This window comes from Sprattus sprattus, assembly GCF_963457725.1.
Source record: "Sprattus sprattus genome assembly, chromosome: 13".
In the NCBI taxonomy this organism is placed as follows: Eukaryota; Metazoa; Chordata; class Actinopteri; order Clupeiformes; family Clupeidae; genus Sprattus; species Sprattus sprattus.
The window spans coordinates 27,185,629-27,211,707 of NC_137911.1; the positions used below are offsets into that span (position 1 = coordinate 27,185,629).

General features: G+C 42.0%; 1 protein-coding gene across 1 annotated transcript in view; it reads right to left on the bottom strand.

Annotated features, from left to right (window-relative positions):
• Positions 1-13,848, bottom strand: part of zfand3 (zinc finger, AN1-type domain 3) — an 18,084-nt gene extending 4,236 nt beyond the window's left edge. The window contains exons 1-5 of the mRNA XM_080850143.1: positions 13,502-13,848; positions 8,664-8,704; positions 7,577-7,765; positions 4,729-4,794; positions 2,908-3,102 (exon numbers count right to left, since the gene is read on the bottom strand). Of these exons, the coding sequence (XP_080706269.1) occupies positions 2,908-3,102; positions 4,729-4,794; positions 7,577-7,765; positions 8,664-8,704; positions 13,502-13,572 (562 nt within the window). The 5' untranslated portion in view covers positions 13,573-13,848. The remainder of the gene's footprint in view (positions 1-2,907; positions 3,103-4,728; positions 4,795-7,576; positions 7,766-8,663; positions 8,705-13,501) is intronic.
• Between the last annotated feature and the right edge of the window lie 12,231 nt (positions 13,849-26,079).

The following is a 26,079-nucleotide window of genomic DNA, read 5'->3' on the forward strand; positions in this document are numbered from 1 at the left end:
TAAGTAGTAGAACTTGTATATCAGGATTGTATTTTATTTTATTTTATCTTACATTATTTTATTCGATTTTTGATTTATTGTCAATGTTATGTTTGAAATACGTTATTGCCTTTTCTAGGTTGTATAGACTTTTTCACTCTGGCAGGGGGACTGCCAATGGAAACTCGCCTTTTGGCTATAATTGGGTGCATTTACATTTTAATGTTCATGAATGTGTACACTGTCCCTCTTGAACAAAGCCTTGGTTGGAAGACAAAGCTAATATGCCTAATGCCTGAAGTGCAACAACCACCACTAATTTCCCATCCTTCTAAAGCTGCCTTTGCAATGAACTTCAACAGCATATGGCTCAAGGCACATTTAAAAAGCAGAACAAAAGTTTTTGGAAAACAATTTGAATGCTTTCTCAAAAGGTCGTCTAATCCGTCAGGTGGCCTGGTATGGTACGCGTGCTATGTGTTCCGTGGGGTTGAACAGAGCCTTGGTTGGAAGACAGAGCGTATAAGAAACTAATGCCTGAAGTGCAACAACCACCACTCATTTCCTATCCTTCTAAAGCTGCCCCACACTCACCAAAGGCTCTGCTAATTGCCCACTGCTTTTAACAAGAAGAGCAATAGCGCGTCCTAAGCCAAGTGCATGCAAGGCCGACTAACGTCCAAAAGAGGCTTAAAAGTGCCGACTGAAGCCTTTACCCAATGAGCTTATGCTGCTTTCAATTGATGATTAGTAGACAATCTGATGATTAATACACATGCCAATTGATGTTTAGAGAAGAAAACCTTGACCCAGATATTTTTCCTCTTTTAAAATATTAAGTCTAAGGCTGATCAACCGCAATTCATCTTCAGCTGTTTTTATTTGAAGTTCGACCTGATATAACGAGCACTGCAGCGACCCACCATCTTTTCTGTGACTGGATAATTGGCAGCTGTAGACGAAGGAAAGAATAAATATATAACGAAACGAAGAGAGAGAGAGAGAGAGAGAGAGAAAGAAAGAAAGAAAGAAAGAAAGAAAGAAAGAAAGAAAGAAAGAAAGAGAGAGAGAGAGAGAGAGAGAAAGAAAGAAAGAAAGAAAGAAAGAAAGAAAGAAAGAAAGAAAGAGAGAGAGAGAGAGAGAGAAAGAAAGAAAGAAAGAAAGAAAGAAAGAAAGAAAGAAAGAAAGAAAGAGAGAGAGATAGAGAGAGAGAGAGAGAAAGGGGGTGTGTCGTTGCCACAGTCCTGCGATTTAAAAAGTCTGGCATTAATCCCTTGTTCAAGAAAGAGTCTCGTTAGGGTGTCTGCGCTAATGCTCTCATTAGCATGGCGGAGTTCGTTACACGAGTGTGTGGTGATTAAAAGCTCAACAGGCTTCAATTAAACAACCTTCAGTTAAAGTGTGCACAATTAAAGAGCGTCACTGGAGCAAAAGAGGAGGCACAGCTGGAGGCCACCCACACACTCATACACACACACACACACACACACATACAGTGGACAGGCCTAATGAAGACACGCACACAAACATGTAGTCACACACACACACACACACATACACACATGCATACATAGTCAAACCCACCTGCACACACACCAGTAGATACACCATGTGTAACCTGATCCTGAATCACCACTACCTGATCCTGGATCACAACTACATAAACAAGCCTCTGATGGGACTGTAGAACAAATCTTTTATGTAGTCTCTCCATCTTGCCCTAGCCTGCGCTCACGCACGTATTCACACACACACACACACACACACACACACACACACACACACACACACACACACACACTAATATAAAGGATGCTGCAGAGGAGTGCTGACAAACAATAGTGTTTTCATAGAGATAACACAGAGATTATCTCCTTTTATGGATTAAGTGCAAACGTTATCAACCTTCAGCACTAAACCATATAAAGGCCCACTGACCCGTCAATAAGGGGCCCTCACCGACGCCACAAATGAAGACAGAGTGCACACACACACACACACACACACACACACACACACACACACGAAGACAGAGTGCACAGCACTGGCTGTGTTATTTGTGCGGTCATATAAAGGCTTTAAAAGCGTAAGCAAGAGGTCTCTCCACCGTGACGCAATCTCTTGTGTTAGCACAGCTTAGGACCTAACATTTATGAATGATAAATGTCTCTTTAATTAATGTCAACCCAAAAGCGGACGGGCTCACCTTTAGAGGTCTACAAGAGCGCATAAAGGTTTTCAGACATGGGATGGATATAGTTAGGGGTGGAGTAAAGGTTCCATTAGTGTTGAGCTAGCTGCAATGTACCATGTGTTGAGCTTTATATGAGGGCAAATCTTCCCCTTGTGTGGACAAATAGGAACTATATGATCTCGTCTGTTTGATTTGAGGATGTAGTTTGATTTAGTAGTGCATCGGGACCTTGTGTGATCTTCACAATTCTATTTTATTTGAATTCAATTCTATTGCAGGTTGATTAAGTAGTGGGAACCTTGTGTGGCCCAATATGATCTACACAATTCTATTTTATTTGAACTAAATTCTATTGGTAAACATTGTTTTGCTGTAGCACTCTGAGATTCAGTTTGAATGTAGAGTGCACTATAAATTAAATTAATTATTAGTATTATTATTAATATTGCAGGTTGGGTAAGTAGTATAGTGAGGTGTTCTGGATCATCTGTAGTGGTTTCACCACGCAAGCCGGCAGGCCCGTTAGGATTATATTAATATTGCAGGTTGGGTAAGTAGTATAGTGAGGTGTTCTGGATTCTGGCGGTTCTGTCGGTGCTCACCACAGCGACAGGAGCCCAGCTCTCACACACACACACACACACACACACACACACACACACACACACACACACACACATATGCTCACCACAGCGACAGGAGCCCAGCTCACACACACACAGAGATATGCTCACCACAGCGACAGGAGCCCAGCTCCTGCTGCACCAGCTCCAGTTTGCTTTGGCAGCAATGGCAGCGTCGGCGGTTCTTCTGCTTGGGCCCGCGGGGCGCTGCTGTGGTCTCGTCCGGGGTGGCAGGCGAAGGGGAGGGGGAGGGTGAAGCCACGCGCGCCCGCTTCTCTGGGGACTCCTCGCTCTGAGAGCCCGAGGCTGGAGGAGAGAGAGAGAGAGAGAGAGAGAGAGAGAGAGAGAGAGAGAGAGAGAGAGAGAGAGAGTGTGAGTGAATTCACACACACACAGAGATCACATACACACACACAGAGATCACATACATACACACACAGATCACATACACACACACACAAAGATCACATACACACACACACAGATCACATACACACACACTCACACAGAGATCACATACATACAAACACACAGGGATCACATACATACACACATACACACACACACGAAAACATGCACGCGCATAATTACCCCCCCCCTCTGTGTGGATGTGTAGTAACTGCAGTGCTTCACAGCTGTATCTACTGTGAACAGCACTTGCATGGCCAAACTCATTCACATATAAAAGCTACAAACATTCCCCAAAGGGAACCCATGAGAGTTGTGTTTTTCATTCTTGTTTAAAGACGCCATTTCTATGATTATCATAAAACTGTTCTTGCTTTAAGCATTTGATCTCATTTGCCTAATGCATTCTCAACTGTGCACCAAATGCGTGTTAAATAAAGTACAATAAGCAAAGATGCAACTAAACTGATGTATCAAAAACATCAGGGGGGGTACATAATAATACTGGGTTTCATTCATAACTGCCATTTCCACATACATTTGATTTTACCACACAAAGGAATCTGGAATTTCCTAGTCAACATGTTATTCCAGAGAACAGGTTGCCTTTGAAGAGTACCAGGGGTCTTTTTATTATATTGAGTAAGTATTGAGTAACCCTAGCAGTTGCATTTACCGTAGGCTCTTCCTTTTAAGATAGGCATCAATATCTGAATCAGAAGTTTGACAAAATCCCATCTGCCTTTCCCTCTACAGAAGGGTAACTAAGGTCAAAGTCATGGTGGCTGAATATGGACTAGATTTTAACTGACCACTAATGAAGGCCTATAACCACCAAGATGATCACTAGATGATCGTAAAGATCCCTTTCGTGTACCTTTCCCTTATAAGTCTAACCAGGGTGCTCCCGACACTATCTAGCTCAAAGAAAATGTCAAGGGTCTCCTCACGGCAGTGTAATGTCACTCACTGAGGAGCAAATAAGGGAAATCTGCTCTTAAACGACGATTAGACTACTACAATTACAACACAAGAGCACTTGTGCTTACTGGAAGCATTTTGTTCTTTTAATCCTCTCGGCTGGTAATTGACTTTATAGCATGCCTTTTTATTTAATAACCAGCTACCATTCTCAGAGGTAATGCATTAAAAATGAAGAAATGGTAGGGAATTTTCACACTGGCAACAGCCCAAACCCACTTACTGTGTTGTATGTTAACAGTAGGATTAAAATGGTAAAGAATCCTTTTCAACACTGCTGCCATCTGAAAACTAAACACTTATACTGATTTTTAAAACCCTCTGAACGCACCCCGCCTTAGCCATGCAGTCATCCACCCCACCTTGAACACACTGATGTTAACGGACACAGGTCCAATCAGCCACACACACACACACACACACACACACACACACACACACACACACACACACACACACACACACACACACACACACACACACACACACACACACACACACACACACACACACAAGATCAAGTAGCAGAACAGAGTCACATACGGGAGTCGCAAGGTCGTTTCGTGGGAGTGGACAGAGTGGTGTGGCCTGCGTCTGTGCTTGAGGCTTCTGCAACACAGACAGAGAAGGGGGTTAGGGACAGACGATCGGAGAGAACAGAACAGGCAGAGAAGACGAGCCTTTCATGCACATTTCTTCTCTCATCAGATATACATGTCATCAGAATCAAAAGCAAATGACCAGATCATAAATCAACGGCATTCTTTTTAGATAGTAAGACTTCGCCCTGGTGCTTTATTCTGTTCTCCATCCTGCGCAACGATGTCGGCCACGGCTCTTCAAGGGGGCCTATTCAGCTCATTTTCAAATTGTGATTCGATGTTTTTGTGGGGGGTTTACTAGAATAAATTTACATGCTTCAATGTTCCAAAAACACATTATTTTTCTCATATTGTACATCTCTATTCACCCTCTTTTAGAGCTCTACAAAACGGCCTGCGAGTTTCTGCAGTGGAAAAGCGCCCACTGGTAATGATCTTCCCCCAGTCAGCCTTTATTAGGGCCGGAAAAAATAAAAATGATGCCGGAGAATTACGTGAGTCAGACTCCAAAGAGTCACTTAAGCTACGTCTCTAGTAAACTTCACCCGCCCAGGCAGAGAATTATCATACCGCTCTCTCTTACACTCTCTATCTCCCCTCTCTGAAGAGGTAGTCAGGCAGGCTGTTAAGCCCTGGTAAATGGCTCTGTTTTATGCAGTAGAGGGATGGGGGGAAAGTATAATACAAGCAGTGTATAACTTTCCATCTCTGAAAGACTTCAGCCGTGGCTTCATTCCATCGTCTAACAGAGTAGGAGGCCTGGAGGAACTTATGAAAAGGGGGAGGGTAGGGGGTAGCTCACTCTCCATGACAACCCAAAGGTGCTCTGAGGAGGGTATATCTGGAGAATCTAATCTCCATGGGATTTGGTATTAGCATCACACACACAGTAAAAAAAAGTGTTGGCGTCACCGAACAGCAGTCATTGGTCATGATTTAGTCTGAACCGGAGTACATTTACAAAACAAAGAAAGTCTTTGGCAACAATAGGTAAACGCAGAAAAAAATCCCAGACCAATACTATTTAAACTATTGGTAGAATATTTAAACTATTCTGCGGCAAAAGTGCACTAACTATCATTACGGTTCCGTAGCCGTAGTCAGTGCCTAGAATATTACAGAGGGGAACATTAGAGGGAATTAAAGATTTGTTTGGGCACGCTTTATCCCTTTACAGTTGAACAGGAGAGAATTCCTCTGGAGAGGAAACAATGAGAGCTAAGCCACAGGCATTTTACTTAGTAAATAATACCTGAAAATAAACCCAAATTCTCATCTCAAACCTAGGTCCTATTGCAGATTTAATAGAGGGTAAATTGTTTGTTTTCATTACTTTTTAAAGCTAAAACCTTGTCTTCGGTGTTGATGGGGAAACCAACCGATCACTCAATACATAGAACTAGTTTGATCATTAATATTTAATCCAGAACACAGGATTAAATATCACTGCACAACCCCCTGAAAAGCAGGGAGGAATTAGGATGGATTCAGGCCTAGACTGTCAGACACACGAACAATGTTCTTCAAACAGACAAGGTGTTTTTAACAACGGTGCCACAAATTCTCTACCAAGCCTTGCATCCTACACCATGAACAGCATCTCTAACGCACTGCAGACCACTGGGTGGACATTAGCATTAGGCATGCTAAGGGCATTATCTAGATTCTAGAACACATCAACCACTAGAATTAGGCATGCTAAGGGCATTATCTAGATTCTAGAACACATCAACCACTAGAATTAGGCATGCTAAGAGCATTATCTAGATTCTAGAACACATCAACCACTAGAATTAGGCATGCTAAGAGCATTATCTAGATTCTAGAACACATCAACCACTAGAATTAGGCATGCTAAGGGCATTATCTAGATTCTAGAACACATCAACCACTAGAATTAGGCATGCTAAGAGCATTATCTAGATTCTAGAACAGGGGTCCCCAACCTTTTTTGCACCACGGACCGGTTTAATGTAGGCATTTTTTTCACGGACCAGCTTCAAGGTGTCATTTTACACGTCTTATTAGTCACGTCATCCATCCATATTGATGTGAATCAATCAATTGCACCCGAGTTTGATAGAATGAAGCCCGGTCTGCTCATACACAAAAGCTAACATTAACGTTAGGTGGAGTTAATTTGCGGCCAACACCATTGTATAACGAACGTTAAGTGCATGAAAAATACAACTCACCATAACTCTGAATCAGTGCTTGGTCTCCATGTGCCGAAGCAGTTTTAAAGGCTTCATTGGCTCGTTTGCTAGAATGTCGCCACATATTAAACAGAGCGGACTTGGTGCGTGAGAATAACCTGTTGCGATAAACCCGTATTTTAAGTATGACTCCTGGTATTGTCTGTTAAAAGAAGCTTTCTCTTTTGAAGGTCGTAGGCTCCTCTTTTGGCTCCTTAGTTGGCCTTTTCATCTTTGCAAAGAAGCTCTCCAAAGATGTTTTTGCTAGTTTGCGGGCTTATGTATTGAGTGACGCATCACTTGAACATCACTTGACAAGCGTCTTGACGTGACAAGAGGCACAGGCGAATGTGACGTCCGGGAAAATCAGCGCGTTTATCATAATAAAACACCTTTCAGACGCTAATAATTAATACAGCGGAATTGATATAAAGTACTTATTCTTTCTGTGCGGCCCGGTAACAAATGCCTCACGGACCGGTACCGGGCCGCGGCCCGGTGGTTGGGGACCACTGTTCTAGAACACATCAACCACTAGAATCAGGCATGCTAAGAGCATTATCTAGATTTTAGAACACATCAACCATTATTCACCTTCCTGTACAGGGAGGGGTGTGGCTCCTGAGTCTTCTTGTGAGGGCGCCTCAGAGCTGGCCGGTGTCAACAACAGGGATTGGCTACCGCTGCTGTTCGTCTCGCTACAGAAGACCGCTGACTGGTTATTGCTAGTGCTGGGCTCGGGCTCTGGGGGACAGTCTTCGTCTGGCTGCTTCTTGTGGATGTCTGGAGAGGGACAGAGAGAGAGGAGGAAACCCAGGGAGAAAGAAAGAGGGGGGGGTATACATATATACAGGGAGAGAGAGAGAGAGAGAGAGAGAGAAAGAAAGAGACTGTGAGAACAGTGACAGGGGAAATGTGATGCAGCCAACCTCAAGCTGAAAGGAGCAGGTCTGCTTTCCTATAGCCCATTTGTTTACATATTACTCACCGTTCAGAGACTCGGCAGCCTTTACACAGACAGAAATAAGCTACCTCCTGAGCAAATATTAAAAGGCACACACACACCCACACACTCGTCGAAAATTACCCAGCAAAGTATGGGGAACACTGGCATAATGTGGTGAAATGAAAGGATTTCAGCGCTTACCTGCACAACCTGTTAGATAACTTAATATGCCATTACAGTAGATTAAGACCAGCATTAAACCCAAACTGCCACTGCTAAATCTCTTTTAGCTCCAGACATCATTTGAAGTATGCGCCACAGTTGGCACAAGAACCAGAGGGAGCACAAGCTATATTTGCCCGGATGTATTTTGGAGTTATGAGATCAATGCTTTAGATGGCATCAGCTATTTGTCAAACGGGCTGCAATGATGCAGCACTTCATAATTATATTTGTTTTTATGACCATTAGGCCTACTTCGTACAGGTTAATATACAGGCAGATATAAAATATCTCCATTTTCCCCACACAAGCTGGTTTTGACCACATTCAACATTTAGCTCAGTGAAGATTTATTTAAAAACTGTAATTAAGCTGTTAAAGATGTCCTCTGTTCAGAACTGACACAGAGATGGTACGCTTTTAGAAGTTAAATATTAAGACAAATGGACCAACTGGCACGTCAAACTAGAAGTGTCCCTGGCAGCAACCCACATAGTCCTGAGCAATGCTTACCTGAGAAGCATTTTGAGCAGAGGTTCATGGTTTTGCTGGATCTGTGGAAAGAAAAGCAAGATTAGCTGAGCACCGGACAAGCAACAGGCACACAGTTTAGTCCCCTCTAGACCAGCCATAAGATCACTGTTGATTTTTAAACCAAGGACCACTGAGAGCAACTTATGAGCGTGTTAAAGTGTCTTGTGTTCATTCGTGACGAATAAATCCCTTTATTTCAGTGGCCGTAAAATGACAGTTTGGCTACATGTTGCGCTCTCCTTGAACCTTTGAAGTGGATGGAGGAGTACTACGGCCCTCTTTCTGCACGGTTCCAGTAGCGCACACACACAGCTTAGGCTAGCTCTGTTCGCGTGGCTGATTTGGGGGGATAAACCCATGGTATCACTTTAGCCTCTAATGTCTGTCAAAAAGTGGCGTCTCATCTCGAAGAAGCAGCGTATCTCAAGGGTCCTTCAGCGATCGCATTTTCAGACCTGAACTTGAAGGGGGCCTGAGGTGAGGAGAGATACTGGAGGGGGTGGTGGGGTGTGGAGGGTGGTCGGTTGGCGGGGTGAGGTGGGATGTCACTTTCTGGACAACAACCGCCGCGCAGACACATTTCGGGAGAGACAGGTAATCTGCTGCCACGGCAACAACAATCATCCCTCATCAAAATCAGCCGTAATCATAATCACCGCACCAATCATCGCCGAGGCGGATGGAGGCTCAGGCGAGGCCGGGGGGGTGTGAGAACACAGAGGAGTGGAGTCGGGGGGGGGGGGATGCATATTTAGGATGTGCTAGAGGAGTCGATCCTGGTGTAGTGAGGGTGCTTGGCACTTTACTAGAGCCGTAGGACTCTATTGGTGGGGATGGGGCTAGTGGTTGGGGGGTCGCATTAATAAGAGCCTGATTGGAAAGACTGTCAATCCACAGCTGTCGACATGGAGACGAGGGCTCAGTGACAGCCATAAACAGGAACATGGGTCAGGGGGGGGGTTCACTTCTTCAAGAGTCGCAACACCATAGCTCTTTGGGTACTTCTGTGTTCTACAAATCCAGGACCCTCAGAGAGAAAAAGTCTGCCTCGATGAGCCTACTCCAACGCTCACACATGGTTCTGAGTTTACTCATATAGGTGTTAGCCTAATGTTTCTTTGCAATGAGTTAGTCTTGCCCTGAATCGCTATGCTTTTCTACATCGCACTGAGCTAGGCAAGAAGTCCCACACGAAAATCAGATGACAGAGTACCTCAACTTGGCCAAAATAACGTGCAGACTAAAAATAAAGTTATAAATCACAAGTAGTTTGTAACCATACACAGCAAATACTTCTACAGTAAACGTATCCAATACATTCAGTGTTGCCACAACACAAACTCGTCGAAAACCTGCCAACAGCAGCTGTAGAGCATGTGTAACTGCACACACACACACACACACACACACACACACACACAAGGTGTGGATAGAAGTGAACGTCTCACACGTCAAGCTACCTTTTCATGACTACAAATCTCTCTGGCACACCTAATTGCCCCCTGGGCATTCATCATGAAATCAAGAGCACATTTTAAGAAAAAGATGTAAAGCTTCACTTTTTGGGGGCAAAAATGATCCACACTAGCCGTATACTGGTAGCTCTACTGTACTTCCTGTTGCAAAAGGTAACCTGATGCAGTCACAAAGTTTAAGACTGTAAACTTTGCCGTGTCTAACAGGCAAATCAGCTAACTGAACATTCCTGTCACTACCATAATGGTAGAAATCAGATAGGCTGTAACAATGTCTATGGCAGTGACCATAAACACTACTGCACTCAGAGAGCCACAAATTTCCAAATTTCGCTGAATGCAAATACAATGACAATAAAGGCTTTTCTATTCTATTCTATTCTGTGTAGGACACCAACAGAGAGCAGCCTCTCTTTAGACATGACATTCAAAGTGAAGAGAAGACTTTGGCCCACTGACAGTCACACATGCAAACAGCCTTTGTGATGGAACCACAACCTAAAGATTTGATGTCAATTTCATTAGTTTGTATAGTTCCGTCGTAACAATATTTCTGGTCTGAATTACACCGAAAGAAGCAAGGCGAGGAGGAAGAAAGACAAAGGGAAGAAAACAAATAGAAGTTCTCTCTCTCCTGTGTCCATCTCTCTCTTCACTCTCGTTCTTCCCCTGTCTGTCTCCTCTCCCTCCGCTTTCTTTCTCCTCCACATCACTCCAATCCAATCAAGGCAGACGCTCTCAAGGGGGATAACAAGGCCGGTAGGATTAATTTGACATCTCCTGCTAAATGTCATCCGCAATTAAGGCTTATGAGCTGCGGCTGGAGCGCCAATCAAGCCTCCACCACGCACACCTCTGCTTGCCTTCTTGAGGGAAATCAGAAGGGGAGAGGGAGGGAAGGCAAGGGAGGCTGAGCACTACCAACCCACACAATGACAAATACACACAAACTCACACACACACACACACACACACACACACCGGGGGGGGGGGGGGGGGGGTCTGTGCCAGGAGAGAAGAACCAGCAGCCAACAGACAGAACTTCGCTGCTGCTTCCCTCCAGAGGCCAGAGATGCGGTTTAAGAACCAGCGGAGCTAGAAACGCCTCCGCTCACAGCTGCTGGAGTTACTGTTTTTAACGACTCCAACTTCAAGCATTCAAAGCATTTGCTGCAGGAATGTAGTTGTGCGTTGTTGTCCAACAGGTGCAAGACATCTTATTAGGGCATTCGTACAGCTACAGCCATACAGCCGGATCAAGTTTCTGACACGCAAATTACAAAATGTCTTCAAGAAAGTAATCAAGATTTTTGAATATCGAGTCAGGTGACTGGGACCATCATTAGGCATCTATAAGCAAATATGTTGAGTAAATGATTGCAGCATGAGTTGTGTGAGACCTTTGACAAAGATGCTTGCTTTTCAACACTATACATAAAGGTTCATTGTTGCATGCTGACATCATGTTGATTTTTAAAGTTCGGTTGCCAAATAGAAGGGATGTGTATCTTAACACAAAGGACACGTTTACTGTTCCAATATCTATTAAAGCCTTCCGCTTTTTCTAGTACGGATATGACTGAAACCCTTCCCAACTTACTCTGGGTAGTAGCTGTAACAGGATTTAGTCCTACCAACCACTTCACTGAGTGAAAAGAAGTAAGTTATCTGCTCATGATGACTAAAGCTATAAAATCAGCGATCTTGGGTGGCACCCTTTAGCCTTGGAGTGATGAGTTTTTCAGATTATTGTTATTAAAACAGATTATAAGATCTTAAATCATTAAAGTATTTATTGATCATTACCCAGGTAATATTTTAGGCCCTTCCAGTATTTCAAAGGAAACTGGTGTTGCCAAGATGAAACCCGAGGATGAGTTTTTGCTTAGATTGTGCACACACAGGAAGTCTTGTTTGACATTTTTGTACCCACCAATGAGCAGTGGGAAAGTGATTCAGGTGGTGACAAAAAGAAAGCAAACTCATTTGAACTGAAATATTTGAACCCATTAATTGAGAAGTCATATGGAGGATGTTGTGGAGGATGTTGTGGAAAACATCCAGAATGAATAGGTCCAGAATTAATTTATGCATCATGATTATATTCATCAACAACAATAACAAGTGTAGTTCATGTTGTTATCTTAAAATGTAAATAATGTATTTTAAAGACATTTTACATTTAAAAACAATACATGGTCGCTTTACACGCCCAAGAAGAGAGCCAGGTGCGTTTCTGACAGTTTTACCACTTCTTTGATCGGCCAGCTCTTAAACTGCATGTTTTCCCCACTCGAGATAAAATAGACTGGGTTTTTATAAGGTTCAGGGCATTTTTGTTGTACCATCTTCAAAAATCGAATTGAGCTAGAACAGTGTAATCTCTATCCTTCACTAGAACTATTACTGGTACAACTTACTAACCTGAAACCGTCAAAAATGCAGACGTTGATGATTTTTTTTCTATACGCCCACATCTGATCACATGTCGGTGTCCCCCCTTTAAATGGTTGGCAATCCTTCACACGGATTTACCATGTATTTAAAACAACAGCACCATGACTCTCCCATTGTGCTTCATGCTAACGTAAAAAACCGGAAGGTTCAGTAGTCGTTCATAAAAACATTTCACTGTACTTTGCTATGGTATTCGTGAGTGAAACGTGAGGGTAATCCATGATATGAAATATTAGCGTAACATCACACAACTAACGTCAGATACACCGTGAAATAATAGCTAGCAGGCTAGCTCGGGCTCGGTCAGCTGTTATCTGGGCGTTCTACTGTTAATACCAGTATTAGATTTAGCGAAGCCTGACCTTACACCCCCAACCCAACAGGCTAGAGTGGGTGACAGCTGATCAAACATAATGGATGAGCCTCTGTCTCCAAGTCAATCCAAATTGACTAACAGCCAGATCAGCCGACGTTGACACTAAAGTTAGCCAATCGACGTTAGCTTATACTTTACATGCCATTAAACGTTTATTCTATGTCACGTCATGTTAGCACACAACGAGACATTTCTCTGGGTTGGATGAATGGCAAACATGCTTGCTAGCTAGCGAGAATAGCTGCTTCAGAAATTCTTTATTTGGCTACATTCCCCACCCCCTCCTCTGGCCTACACAAAACAACAATGGAATACTGGCAACGACAAACTGACAGTGGCCTCAGGCTGATGAGCTAGCAAACGCTAGCTGGTCGCCCTGGCTCACGCTAGCATACGTTAGCTATCTAGCTAGCCATTTCCCCTTGTCATTGGCGTTGATGCTTAGGTTAGCTTCCTGCTAAACTACATTTCAAACCATATCGTCGAGACAAACCGTTAAAGAGTCTTACCCCCAGAATCCACAAGGACATCGTGGTGGTATGGTGGAAGGCTTGCTCCTCTCACTCCCCGTGTCTCCCATAACGTTAGATAGCTGTCAGAAAACCAGACTTAGTATGAGAGACCGAGGATGGGTTCACGGCCTGATTGTTATGAAGGGGGTTCCTCGTCCAAGTATTAACAAAAATACCCCCAAAAGTTACTCTTGGCTATTAAATAAAGCAATGGTACATGCGTCGACAGTAAAGGCTGCCGTGGGTATCTATAAATTGTAAACTCTATTATTTCAAAATTAAAAACGGCCGCGGACAGTCCGATGGACCGCACCGGGGGGTCGAGGCCGATCAGCTGTAGTACGGACGGTACCAACTCTGCAAGAAGAGGTTGTCCTGCTATCACGAAGAAGTTTCAACACATTTCCTTAATGTGTGAAATACACATGAAAACATACTGATGTTTCCGTTTTGCTTTAAATATCTCATTCAGAATATAAATTGTTTACGTGTGCAAACCGGGGAGCAGTTCCCCCTCTGCATATGTTTTACTCCTATGATGAGGTGGCACAGCCCATTTTGAATGGCTTGTTTGTACCCAAGATTTATAGGGTTGGTTCGTATGGATCCCGGCCGTGTAGTGTTTACTGATTCAATCAAGTGAGATCACACTGAGTACAGTTTTATTTGAACAGATGTCGCCATTATGTTAAACCTTAACCGTGAGGCTTTAATCTTAGAGAAACTGACGTAATTGATCGTTTGAAAACGTTTCCAGGTTGTCTATCAAAAGAAAACACAGCTTAAGGCTCCTCCTTTGAAAACCTTAGTGACATGAAACTGGCAGTCATTTGAAATAACTATCATTATGACACTTTTAAGATCAAGATAATCATACATGACCTAATAGCAAATTTATGTCAATAATATTTTAATTTGCACCCCTTTATAAGTGAGCAAGTTTCGTGTGCACAGACAAATTGTGACAAGAAGCCTAATCATGAATCTGTTTCATTGGCCTAAACATAATTTTCTAAGAACAGTCAATTCTGTTATTTTCTCATTAAAAACAGGGTTAAAAAAAATGAAGAATGAACAAGCTGGTTGGCTTAAAACGTTGCATACTGTCTTGTTGCAGGCCTATTGACTTGTGATGCATAAAAAGTAATAAAGTAAAACATTGTCAACGCTCATTTTTTTTGAGTTTCGTGTTCAGGATCCAGTTTCTGATCTGTAAAACGAAACGTAATGCATGCAGCCCGTGGGGAGCTATTCTTTTGAAATAATTTTAATGTTATGATTTAGATGGGCTTTTCCTTTGCTACGCTACTTTACCACTGGAGAAACACGAGAAGGTTTGAATAGCAACAGCTCAGCCAGAAAGGTTTTGCATTGCAGATAGAGTCAGTAACCTGAATGGCAAGTAACAAATCCATACGTTGAAATCTTGTATTTTTATTACAGCAGCTAGGATATGTTCTTTATGGAGTTATTATGCATTCACACAGTTACATCATTCTAAGTCTAGAAGGATTTTCTTTTTTTTCTTTTTGCCCATCCCACTGCATTAACCAAATATGTTTCACTTGGTCAAAAGTGGGGTATAAAATAATTCCATTGTGTTGCTCTGCTTAATCAGCTTTTTAGTCCCCAAAACCATGGTAACAAGGCCCAGATTTAATTCAAAGTTTAGTTCAAAAAGTAGAGCCACATCCTTTATCTAGTCGTCACATAAATCACACTTATGTTAGGTACCTGCATGAATAGTTAACTATAAATGTTAACATAGGCATTTACCAATATATACTTTCTTAGAACAGTCCTGTGTGGAATGTGCAGACCTTGTGTGTTTTTTACAAGTTAGAGCCCATGATCAATCTAGCAAAATCCAAACCCACCTTTTTCCAGACAACACAGACTGCAGCCTAACTTTTGAAATTCTTGTGTATCTCTCAAGCAAGAGCGTGGCTTTTCTGATGGTATTCTGCTTTGATATTCGTGGGCAGTATGTCTTCTTTGAGCCAACAGTACAACAATGGGCAATATAAACAGACAGAGTAGTGTCCATTCACAAAATCTGTACCTGGGAAGTTCCGGCCTACACATTTTTGGTTTGTTTGTTTGTTTTTGGTTAATTCTTGGTGAATTATTTTAAAAGTTACCTTACACATTTACATTTACATTTAATCATTTTAGTCGACGCTTTTGTCCAAAGCGACGTACAAGGGAGAGAACAGTCAAGCTAAGAGCAATAGATACACATCATGTCCCTTTTAAAATACGCTGTTAACATGACCAGTGTTTCTCCAAACAAGACCATGGATCACAGGCATTGTTGTGATGTACAAAAGGCTTTAGATGTTCAATTTGAAATGCCTGTTTCTCGAGACGGAAACATTTCATAGCAGCATTTCTGAGAACAACTGCTCCTGCCTGTTTTGTTTTGCCTTCTCTCACCCACTTTGAGATATTTTCAGACAGGTAATCTGATTTATCCTTTGGACTGAAGGCGAAGTGAACACATCATTTGATGAATGCTACATGAAGAACAATACATCTGATGAGGCGAAATTTTAACTGGCATTCTGAACTGCTCATCAAGGTTACCGTGCCACAAAAAAACGTTGACATTATTTGTACAAAACTGAATAAAATGTAGTGTGTAATTATGCAATATTGTATTGTAAGGTTCTGAGATAATGAGCACAAGTCTCGTTGTGACAGTAGCAGATTATCGGTATCTTATCAGTATTTAGATTTAGCTGCAGCTCCCCTAATATCGGTGTCTCGCCATTGCAGGAACTAGTGGGACTTTTAGTGGTTTGAACATTTACAGGAACGGCCAACTGCTCGGTTTCCCCCTGAAAATGGCCCTGAAAGGGATCCTACAGGGGCAGTTCCTGCAATTCAGACACGCCCTAAAACAGCCCAGTAGTTCCTGCTGTGGGAAGGTGCCTTATACTGTACACAAATATCAAGAACATACCTTAATACAAGTTCATTGCTATACAGAAAGTTATATAAGCCGAAAGAGAGAAATTGGGCAGGACCAGTAGAACTTTATAATATCAGATGAGTGCAGGACCAGTAGAACTTTACAATATCAGATGAGTGCAGGACCAGCATAACTTTCGAATATCAGATGAGCGCAGGACAATTAGAACTTTACAATATCAGATGATCAGGACCAGTAGAACTTTATATCATCAGATGATCAGGACCAGTAGAACTTTATATCATCAGATGAGCGCAGTCTGTTTTGCTTCTAAAGCACCACTTACCCCTCCGCCCTCCATTCCACCACCTCCTCCCCGTTCCTCGTTCAGTCCAGCCCGAGGCCGTGAAGCCTCTAGAGACTCCACCACACTACTTCAAAGACAAATCTCCCCCTAATACACACACACACACACACACATACATACACACACACACACACACTCACACTGCGCACACATCTTCTGAACACTGCAATGAAAACAAGAAGTTAAGGAATTAATTAGATGAAGGATCAAACATGGAGCAATGGATGCAGCCCACTGGCACGCTCCTCTAAACAAGGACACATTTGTGCTCATTTACACACACATGCACACACACTAGACACACATGAACATGCTGTGCAGTGTGCATGCATGCGTGCACCAACAGATACACCTGTGAAAGAACTTCATAAGGTTTACGTGAGTTCATGTAAACTTCCAAACTTTTGGTGAAAATTCGGTGAAATCCCCCTGATACCTCCGTGTTGTTTCATGCCCTGAGGAGGGCTACAAAGAAAGGCGATGTGATCTCAGAGGAGATTTGATTAATTTATCAAGAAGATATTGAGAGGTATAGTGCAGTGGGGAGAAAGTGAGAGAGAGAGAGAGAAAGATGGGAGGGTATAATTTTGTATTACGTGTACATATGTGTATACAGAGGAGTTGTGATATGTAGGTTTAGTAACTACTACAACTGCTAACTACTATATCTACTTCTCTATAACTACTACTACTGCTACTGCTACTGCTACTACTTGTTGGCACACACATGGTATCTTCTCAACAGTTCAGGAATCATCCCATCCCACGTGTCACTGTGGAGGTCACTATAGATGCAAAGAGTTTCATGACACATACGATTTAATTGGTCAAGGAGGTCTTGAAACCTGGGCCTACAGGGTCATATACAGCCGCGGAAAAAATTAAGAGACCACTTCAAAATTATCAGTTTCTCTGGTTTTACTATTTATTGGTATGTGTTAAAGTAAAATGTACATTTTTGTTTTATTCTATAACCTACTGGCAACATTCCTACCAAATTTCAAATAAAAATATTGTCATTTAGATCATTTATTTGCAGAAAAATGACAATTGGTCAAAATAGCAAAAAAGATGCAGTGTCTTCAGATCTCGAATAATGCAAAGAAAACAAGCTCATATTCATTTTTAAACTACACAATACTAATGCTTTAACTTAGGAAGAGTTCAGAAATCAATATTTGGTGGAATAACCTTGATTTAAAATCACAACTTTCATGTGTCTTGGCATGCTCTCCACCAGTCTTTCACATTGGCGTTGGGTGACTTTATGCTACTCCTGGTGCAAGAATTCAAGCAGCTCGGCTTCTTTTCATGGCTTGTGACCATCCATCTTCCTCTTGATCACATTTCAGAGTTTTTTTTATGGGATTCAGGTCTCGAAATTGGGCTGGCCATGACAGGGCCCTGATCTGGTGATACTCCATCCACACCTTTACTGGCCTGGCTGTGTGGCATGGAGCATTGCCCTGCTGGAAAAAACACTTCTCAGAGTTGGGGAACATTGTCAGAGCAAAAGGAAGCAAGTTTTTCTTCCGGGACAACGTTGTACTTTGCCTGGCTGAGGTTTGTAAAAGACCATAAGGATTGAACTAAAGCGGACTGGAGGGTCTCCTAGTTTGTCTTCTCTGATGAGTCCAATTTCACAGTAGGTGCAAGACTCTGTGGCTTGTAGGCCTCTCCAGGTCTCCGTCTAACCATCAGACGACCATGTGTTGGGCAAAGCTGAAAATTGGACTCATCAGAGAAGACGAACTAGGAGACCCTCCAGTCCGCTTTGGTTCAATCCTTATGGTCTTTTACAAACCTCAGCCAGGCAAAGTACAACGTTGTCCCGGAAGAAAAACTTGCTTCCTTTTGCTCTGACAATGTTCCCCAACTCTGAGAAGTGTTTTTTCCAGCAGGGCAATGCTCCATGCCACACAGCCAGGACAGTAAAGGTGTGGATGGAGTATCACCAGATCAGGGCCCTGTCATGGCCAGCCCAATTTCGAGACCTGAATCCCATAAAAAAACCTCTGAAATGTGATCAAGAGGAAGATGGATGGTCACAAGCCATGAAAAGAAGCCGAGCTGCTTGAATTTTTGTGCCAGGAGTAGCATAAAGTCACCCAATGGCAATGTGAAAGACTGGTGGAGAGCATGCCAAGACACATGAAAGTTGTGATTTTAAATCAAGGTTATTCCACCAAATATTGATTTCTGAACTCTTCCTAAGTTAAAGCATTAGTATTGTGTAGTTTAAAAATGAATATGAGCTTGTTTTCTTTGCATTATTCGAGATCTGAAGACACTGCATCTTTTTTGCTATTTTGACCAATTGTCATTTTTCTGCAAATAAATGATCTAAATGACAATATTTTTATTTGAAATTTGGTAGGAATGTTGCCAGTAGGTTATAGAATAAAACAAAAATGTACATTTTACTTTAACACATACCAATAAATAGTAAAACCAGAGAAACTGATAATTTTGAAGTGGTCTCTTAATTTTTTCCGCGGCTGTATAAGCTGAGTAGGCTGAGAGGGCTCTCAATCCTGCTTCAAACCACGTAAGGGATATTTTTTGTGTGCTCTGATAAATTACACTTAACACATTTTGGACATTTAGCAGAGAAAGTACCTTTCTAGAAGTCCTCCTGAAACTACAGCTAGAACTCAGTGGGCACTAATTTGAAACTGGCAAGGTGACGGTATTGGCTGCCACACTGCATTGCAGTAACCCAGGCAGTAGTAACGGTATTATTCAGAATTATTATCTCCTTCTTAATTAAGATAGAAATCCTAGCCCTTCTCCAGTGGTCTGTTATGCTTCACTGAAGGTTTGTTGTGCTGTGGTTCTTTGCAGATTGACACTGACAGTAGCACAAGTTCCAGCTCCTGTTAAGTTCTCAAATGTAGAAATCCTATACTGGCGAAGGTATCAGCAATATTCTTCTTACAATGTGCAAATTTGCACTTTATTAGCCAATGTGCACATTTGCATAAAACCCATGAGTTGAATCTAACAAGCAAATACTGGTAAGTATTAGACACAACTGGAAGAGTGTATTTTGCACAAGGACACAATCAGTATGCACATGCTGTCTTTTTGATCCTCAGGGTTAAATACAATAAAGATGTATTTAAATGCTGTCCTTTGCAATAACTAGCTAACTAACTTCTGAAACAGGTCTAATGAACCTTAACCATAAAACAATTCTGAAACTTAATTTGCCAGTCATATAATACTAATACCAAGCAGTGATAACCATGGACTATGAAAAAGGATGTCAAGGATGCACTTAACCCTTACACACAAGAGTTATTTCACTATATTCATTTTAGCCGACTTCAAAGTGTCATTTTGGACAACAAAAGAAGAAGAAAAATACTCATACAATCACATTTATTGCCAATAAAACATCCAGCTGGTGAGTTTGAGGCATCACCTGCAGGACCAGATGGCGGAACACAGCCAGAACAGGAAACGGGGCCAAGTGTAGACCCCATCATGCAGATCAACTACCCCACGCTGGGACCCAAGTGGACAACAACAGATACTCTCTAATCTTCTAATGACAACATCTTCTCAGAGGAGATTTGATTAGTTTATCAAGATTTATGCAGTCTAAAAGCAGTGCATCATCCATAAACCATAATTCAAGAATTGTTTCTGTCAGAATCATGGAGGTAAAGGCATTCCTTCTCAGTGGACAGAGCAGGAGTAGGCAAATTGATCTACAACAGCCTTAAGAAAGGATGGATCAAGTGCGATAGCATGGATTCCTCTGCCAGATGCTCAAAAACTCTTCTGTATAAAATGTTGTCGCTCTGAAGATAAGTCAGAAAGATATAAGAACAGCCAGCTTTATTTCTCATTATGACATTAGTCAGTGAAGTTATCTTTACAATTGTCATGGGAATAATCTGTGCACTGGTCAACATGAAAGAAAGAAAGAAAGAGAGAGAGAGAGAGAGAGAGAGCGATAGAAAGTACTTGGAATCTTTCATTTATTATAATACTGGAAATCTAGGGTCTAACATACATCCAGGACTACAAATCTTTCACATTCAGCAAATTAGAAAGGGGTCAGATTTCTGAATGCCCCCAATAGACCAGGCTAATAAGATGCCGTTTCAGATTAACATTAAAATTCAGCACTAAAGATGATTTCAGGCAAAAGTAATATGCAATTGGTTATTATATCCAGTTATATATGACTCATGTGCAATTGATTATTTGATAGTTACATATGACTCTTCTTCTGTCATCCTTGGATAAATAATCCATCCTAGGGCGATCATTATTGACAGCACACATTAAAGACACCAGCTGCACATGTGTCTGCATGGGAAATGACAAAGCAAGGCTGCCCAACCTCGTACCCCAAGGGTAAAAATTACCTCGTTTACGACCAGTTTCAACTGATGTAGTAGCAACTGATGAATTGCCTCAGTGCCCTTCTCTATGCGTGTGGTAGGAACAATTGTGTATTGTGTGTTGCATCGGTGCTGAGGGGGGAAAACTCCTACCCCAGCGTCTTCAATGGAGTCGGAATATTTCAAGACCCACAGGTTTTTCTGCGACGCGGGCGTCTCTTTTCACACACGCCAGATCATGGAGCACAGCTGTCACAGCGCTCAGTAGCTGGAGACACGTGTACGACATGCTACTGTCTGTAGACACCTACTCATACACGCACAGGTGTTGGCAACAGTGACGTGAAGGGGGTCAGACAGGGTTAGTTAGGCTTGACAGCTACTTTTCCCACGTTGCCATATGTGTGGTTAACCGATGCTAATGTCCCTATGCTCCCAGCTGTGCAGTATGTAGTGTGTGTGTGTGTGTGTGTGTGTGTGTGTGTGTGTGTGTGATGAGGGAGGTTGTACGGCCCTTCCATCGCTCAATCTGCTGATCAAAGGCACACTAAACAGCATGAAACTGCCAAGGGGAGCTGGGGGCTGCAGGTACACTGCGGAGTAAGCAGCATGGGTGGGTGGAGTGGGGGGATGGTGTGTTCTAAGGGGGATCTAATGTTGAGGGACAGTACATGTCTAAAAGCTTCTGCACAAATCTGCCACCCCGCCTCCTTTTGCAATACTTATACAAGAGCGCCCTCTTCTGGAATTAAATGATCAGTCCATGTCATCAGTTATACTGAAAATCAGGACGACGAATCAGACAAACAACACCACTAAGTTAAAATAAAAGCACATTACACAAGGCAATACAACTCACTAATTAAGGCTTTCCGTATGGTCTTTAACTGTTAATTCACAAGAATGTGGAATGGAATGAAGAGCAATACAGGATCACAGAACAAACCAATCCTTTATTTAACATGGCCTAGTTAACATGTGGGCAACACTACAATCTTTTAATTGTACTTCACACCTTTGTCAAGAGCCTTGTCCATAGAAATTCAGACGCGGACATAAAAGTGTCAATGGAATAAAAACGGATTGACGATGTTGCTTTAAGTACTAGGTGCCAATCTTCAAGACAACTGATATTATGACGAGCACTATAATTACACTGACTTTAGGTGGAGCTGGAGCCGTAATAAGGAATGCGGCACAGGGGGCACTTCAGAACTGAAACCCTGCATTACACAAAAGGAAAAAGAAACTTGACAAAAACGTTACGACCTGGATGCTCCCACTATCGATTGGCCTGATCATTCTATGGTCGATTTGTCAGAGCATGGAAGTTTTCCATGGGCAGCAGAACATGCTGGTTGCTTCTCTTTTTTTTTTGCAGATGAACGATCAAAATGTGCCATCCCACATGCAGAGAATACGGTTACAAAAACTGACCATATCCACAGACATGGAAACTTGCAGCCAAACTAAAACTAGTCTGAACTACCACCACGGTTAAATGGGGGTTGATGTCGAATGACGTTTTTGTGTACCGCCAACTCCACCGAATCACGACTATATAGCTAAAGTTGAATTAATGTTTGGGCCTAGTTTGTCACGTGCATCTTGTGCACGACTTTGCTAGCTCTCAGAACACTACTTGCAACCAACAGTCAAACGTATCCTACTTGCGACGTTTACCACACGAGTTTTAAAACCAGACACTGGTTTACACTTTTTTAAAGGAGTGTTTGAGCCCGGTTGTCTGTAGATCCACTGGTAAAGATCTCCATTTTGTACCGCACTCAGATTAATCTAGTTCAGTTGTGCATTTCAGGTGAGCAGCACCAGCGCTACAGAGGAAACCTCTTCGCGGCAGCCAAACTGTCCACGGCATTACCTACCAGCGAGCTCAGACCTGATTCTGAACGTGGATGGGTTTCTCGTGCTTTTTTTCCCATTCGAACCGGTATCGTCGTCAACATCCCCGAATATTACTGAAAGCTAGAGTTTAAAAACAGTAACAAGTGGTCAGGGACGTACATACATATAATCTAGGGTTAGGAGAATCTCCCATCAACTAAAGTGTGTTTGTCAGTCTCTCTATATATACACACTTGATGACATCATCAACACGCACTGCTTTTTGGTCCAATCGGATTACACGAAACAAATAGTTTTGCCGCGAAACACCGGTCTTCTATGATCTACATAGCCTGCTAGCCTGGCTGTGTGATAAATAGTTAGCCAACAGCAAAAGTGGTAAACGAGCAGAGCACATTTTTGGTGATTCACCATTATTGTAGTCAAAGTAATGTTGTCGTTTCCAGGACAGTCTCACACTAGTGCCATGGCAATGTTCCGAAAGCCCATTAGTCCGACACAGACAGCTGTTCAGAAATTGTGAGCACAGCAATGTGAACCACTATAGCCCACATTCACATCCCAATAAATCACACAATCATAAACAAATATTGCCTAGGAAAAGTGGTATGCGTGCTAGCCCGATGAACGTCTCCGCTCTGCTGCGCAAACTAAATGCTGTGTGTGTTATGCCACTTCAAATATTTCTGAATTTTGCCAGAGGGACTCATTTTCGGAATATTGAGATTTCGGAATACCAGGCTTTCGGAACACTCCGTCCCATTCCATAAACATAAGTGCAACTGTGTCAACGATGGTGGAATAATACGTTTTTGTTGTCAAAACTGAAAATGTCCTCTTGCCTTTATGATTATGTTTATGCCTCAGGTGATATAGCCTACGTTACGGTGGATGCCCACGGGACACGACTTTATGTCGCTCTCATTGGGATAGAATAGAGGCGACTTGTCGGCTGCCGACAACGGCTGAGGAAAAAGTCGGCTCTCCTGGCTGCTAAAAGTTGGGGATTTTTTAACTCTATGCAAATGAAGGCGACTTGCTGCCTGCTGAGAGCCAATCAGTTCGGCGTGTGTGTGATTTGGAAGTCAACGTAGCTCATAGGGGCGGGAGTAAACAAAAAATTTGAAACAAGATGGCGAACATCGGGACTCATTTACCGTGACATATTTTATGTGAATAAAGGTTATCTACACGACTTGTATACGTCTAATTGACTCGGTTTGTTGTTTATATGCTACACGAATACTGTGAGGTCAAACTGAATATTGTAGAGCTTAAATTAAGCTCTCAACATTTAGTTAGCTTGTCGCTAATACTATGAGCGAAACCCCATTGAAAACACATTGTAGCATTGTAGCTAGCTATCTGCTAAATATGTTACATACAACGTTTTCGTGATTGAACTGGCTGATATGGTTTAGAATAGATAGAATAAGTACACAAATTATAAATTAAAGTAATCAGCACAACATCTTAACTGAACTCTGAACTATTACTGCTAGCTTGCCGCTACAACTTTAACCGAAACCCCCATTATAACACATAGTGGCTAGCTAGCTGGCTGCTAATAAGTTTCATATAACATTACATTGATTGTTGTTTACCATGCCCCCCAGCCGACTTTTCGCGTACCGACTAAACGCAAGACATATCTACCGTGGGCACCCAGCGTAAGAATGTGAGATTCTGAATTTTAGGAGGTGCCATTGGCTATTTTCTTGATGTCCTAAATTATTGTTCTAGAAACTAAGCATAGGCTACCAGGGTTGTAACTGATTTGATAATTCTCCCTTTAAAAACATTGATCACATGTTTTGAACAAACAAAAAGAATTAAGAAGTACATTTCCAGTCATATCTAGACAAATACCCATACCTAAGTTCCCAGTTAGCAGTAAGTAGGCTACAGCAAACAAGTGGTAGCCTATGACTCTAATTAGATCAGAAAACGTGTCAGCTCTGTCTTATGGATGAATCATCATAGAAGTTTTACATTGGACTGGGTCTACCAAAAAGAAAAAACGTCTTTAGGTCGAGGCCATATCTTGATTAACTTTATCCAGAAGTGAATGTGAAAACTCTGTGAAATGTGAATGATGTGAAATAGCTTAAACAAAAACATGTGCCTATAATGGACATTTAGGAGAGACTTTATTCATTCATCAGAAATATAACACTGTTGTAGAAGCTTTTTACAGAGTGCATACAGTAGCCTATACACCATCATCAGCATGACTGTTCCATAATTCTACTTTTAAGCAAAATGTTAATGTTCCTCACAAATTGGAATAAAACTAAAAAAAGACATAGGACATTTAAGGAAATGTCAACACTAAGTTAAACAAAGGGTGGCAAGCTCTAGAATCAAATTCAATCAGACAACTTCAGACAAGGGTTATCCAAACACTTTATATATACTGATATTGTCTTCTGTTGATTATTCAAGACATTGTATGGGAATTATACATATATATTATATAATGGGTTTATAATATCACAGGTGAAATGATAGAGGGTATAATTTAGGGGGTATAATTAACATCATTGCAGGAACATGCTGCTAAAAAGCCTGGATGTATTAAATCACAAATTTTTTATTTGTCTCTATTTATCTTGTAAAGCTAGCAGGCTTCCTGGTCCTCTAACAGCACATACCCATGAATAGAGTAATCCATCCTTCCCCAGTTCAGGTAATTACCAGGAGTGTAGCCCAACTCTTGCATGTAGTTTCGAATTTCACACGCAGAAATGACATAGTCCCACATGTGCACCGCTTTGATTTGTCCTATGAAGGCCTGAGAGGCGTCAAACCCTCCACCATAACTATCCTGATCTTGGCCTAGTGTTATAATAGGAGTTCCAGCAATGGAGCCCCCAACATGACGGGTTGTCTTCACACTGCGAACCTGATTGACAGTTACCTGAGACAGGCCGGTGGCTGCATCCCAGGTAAGACACATAGAGTTCCACTTATTCAAGTCGAATGGTAAGCCATAGAAAGTCCCATATGCACCACCTATATTCAACTCATAAACCTTTGTAATATCATTTCTAAACAATGCAATACTGTT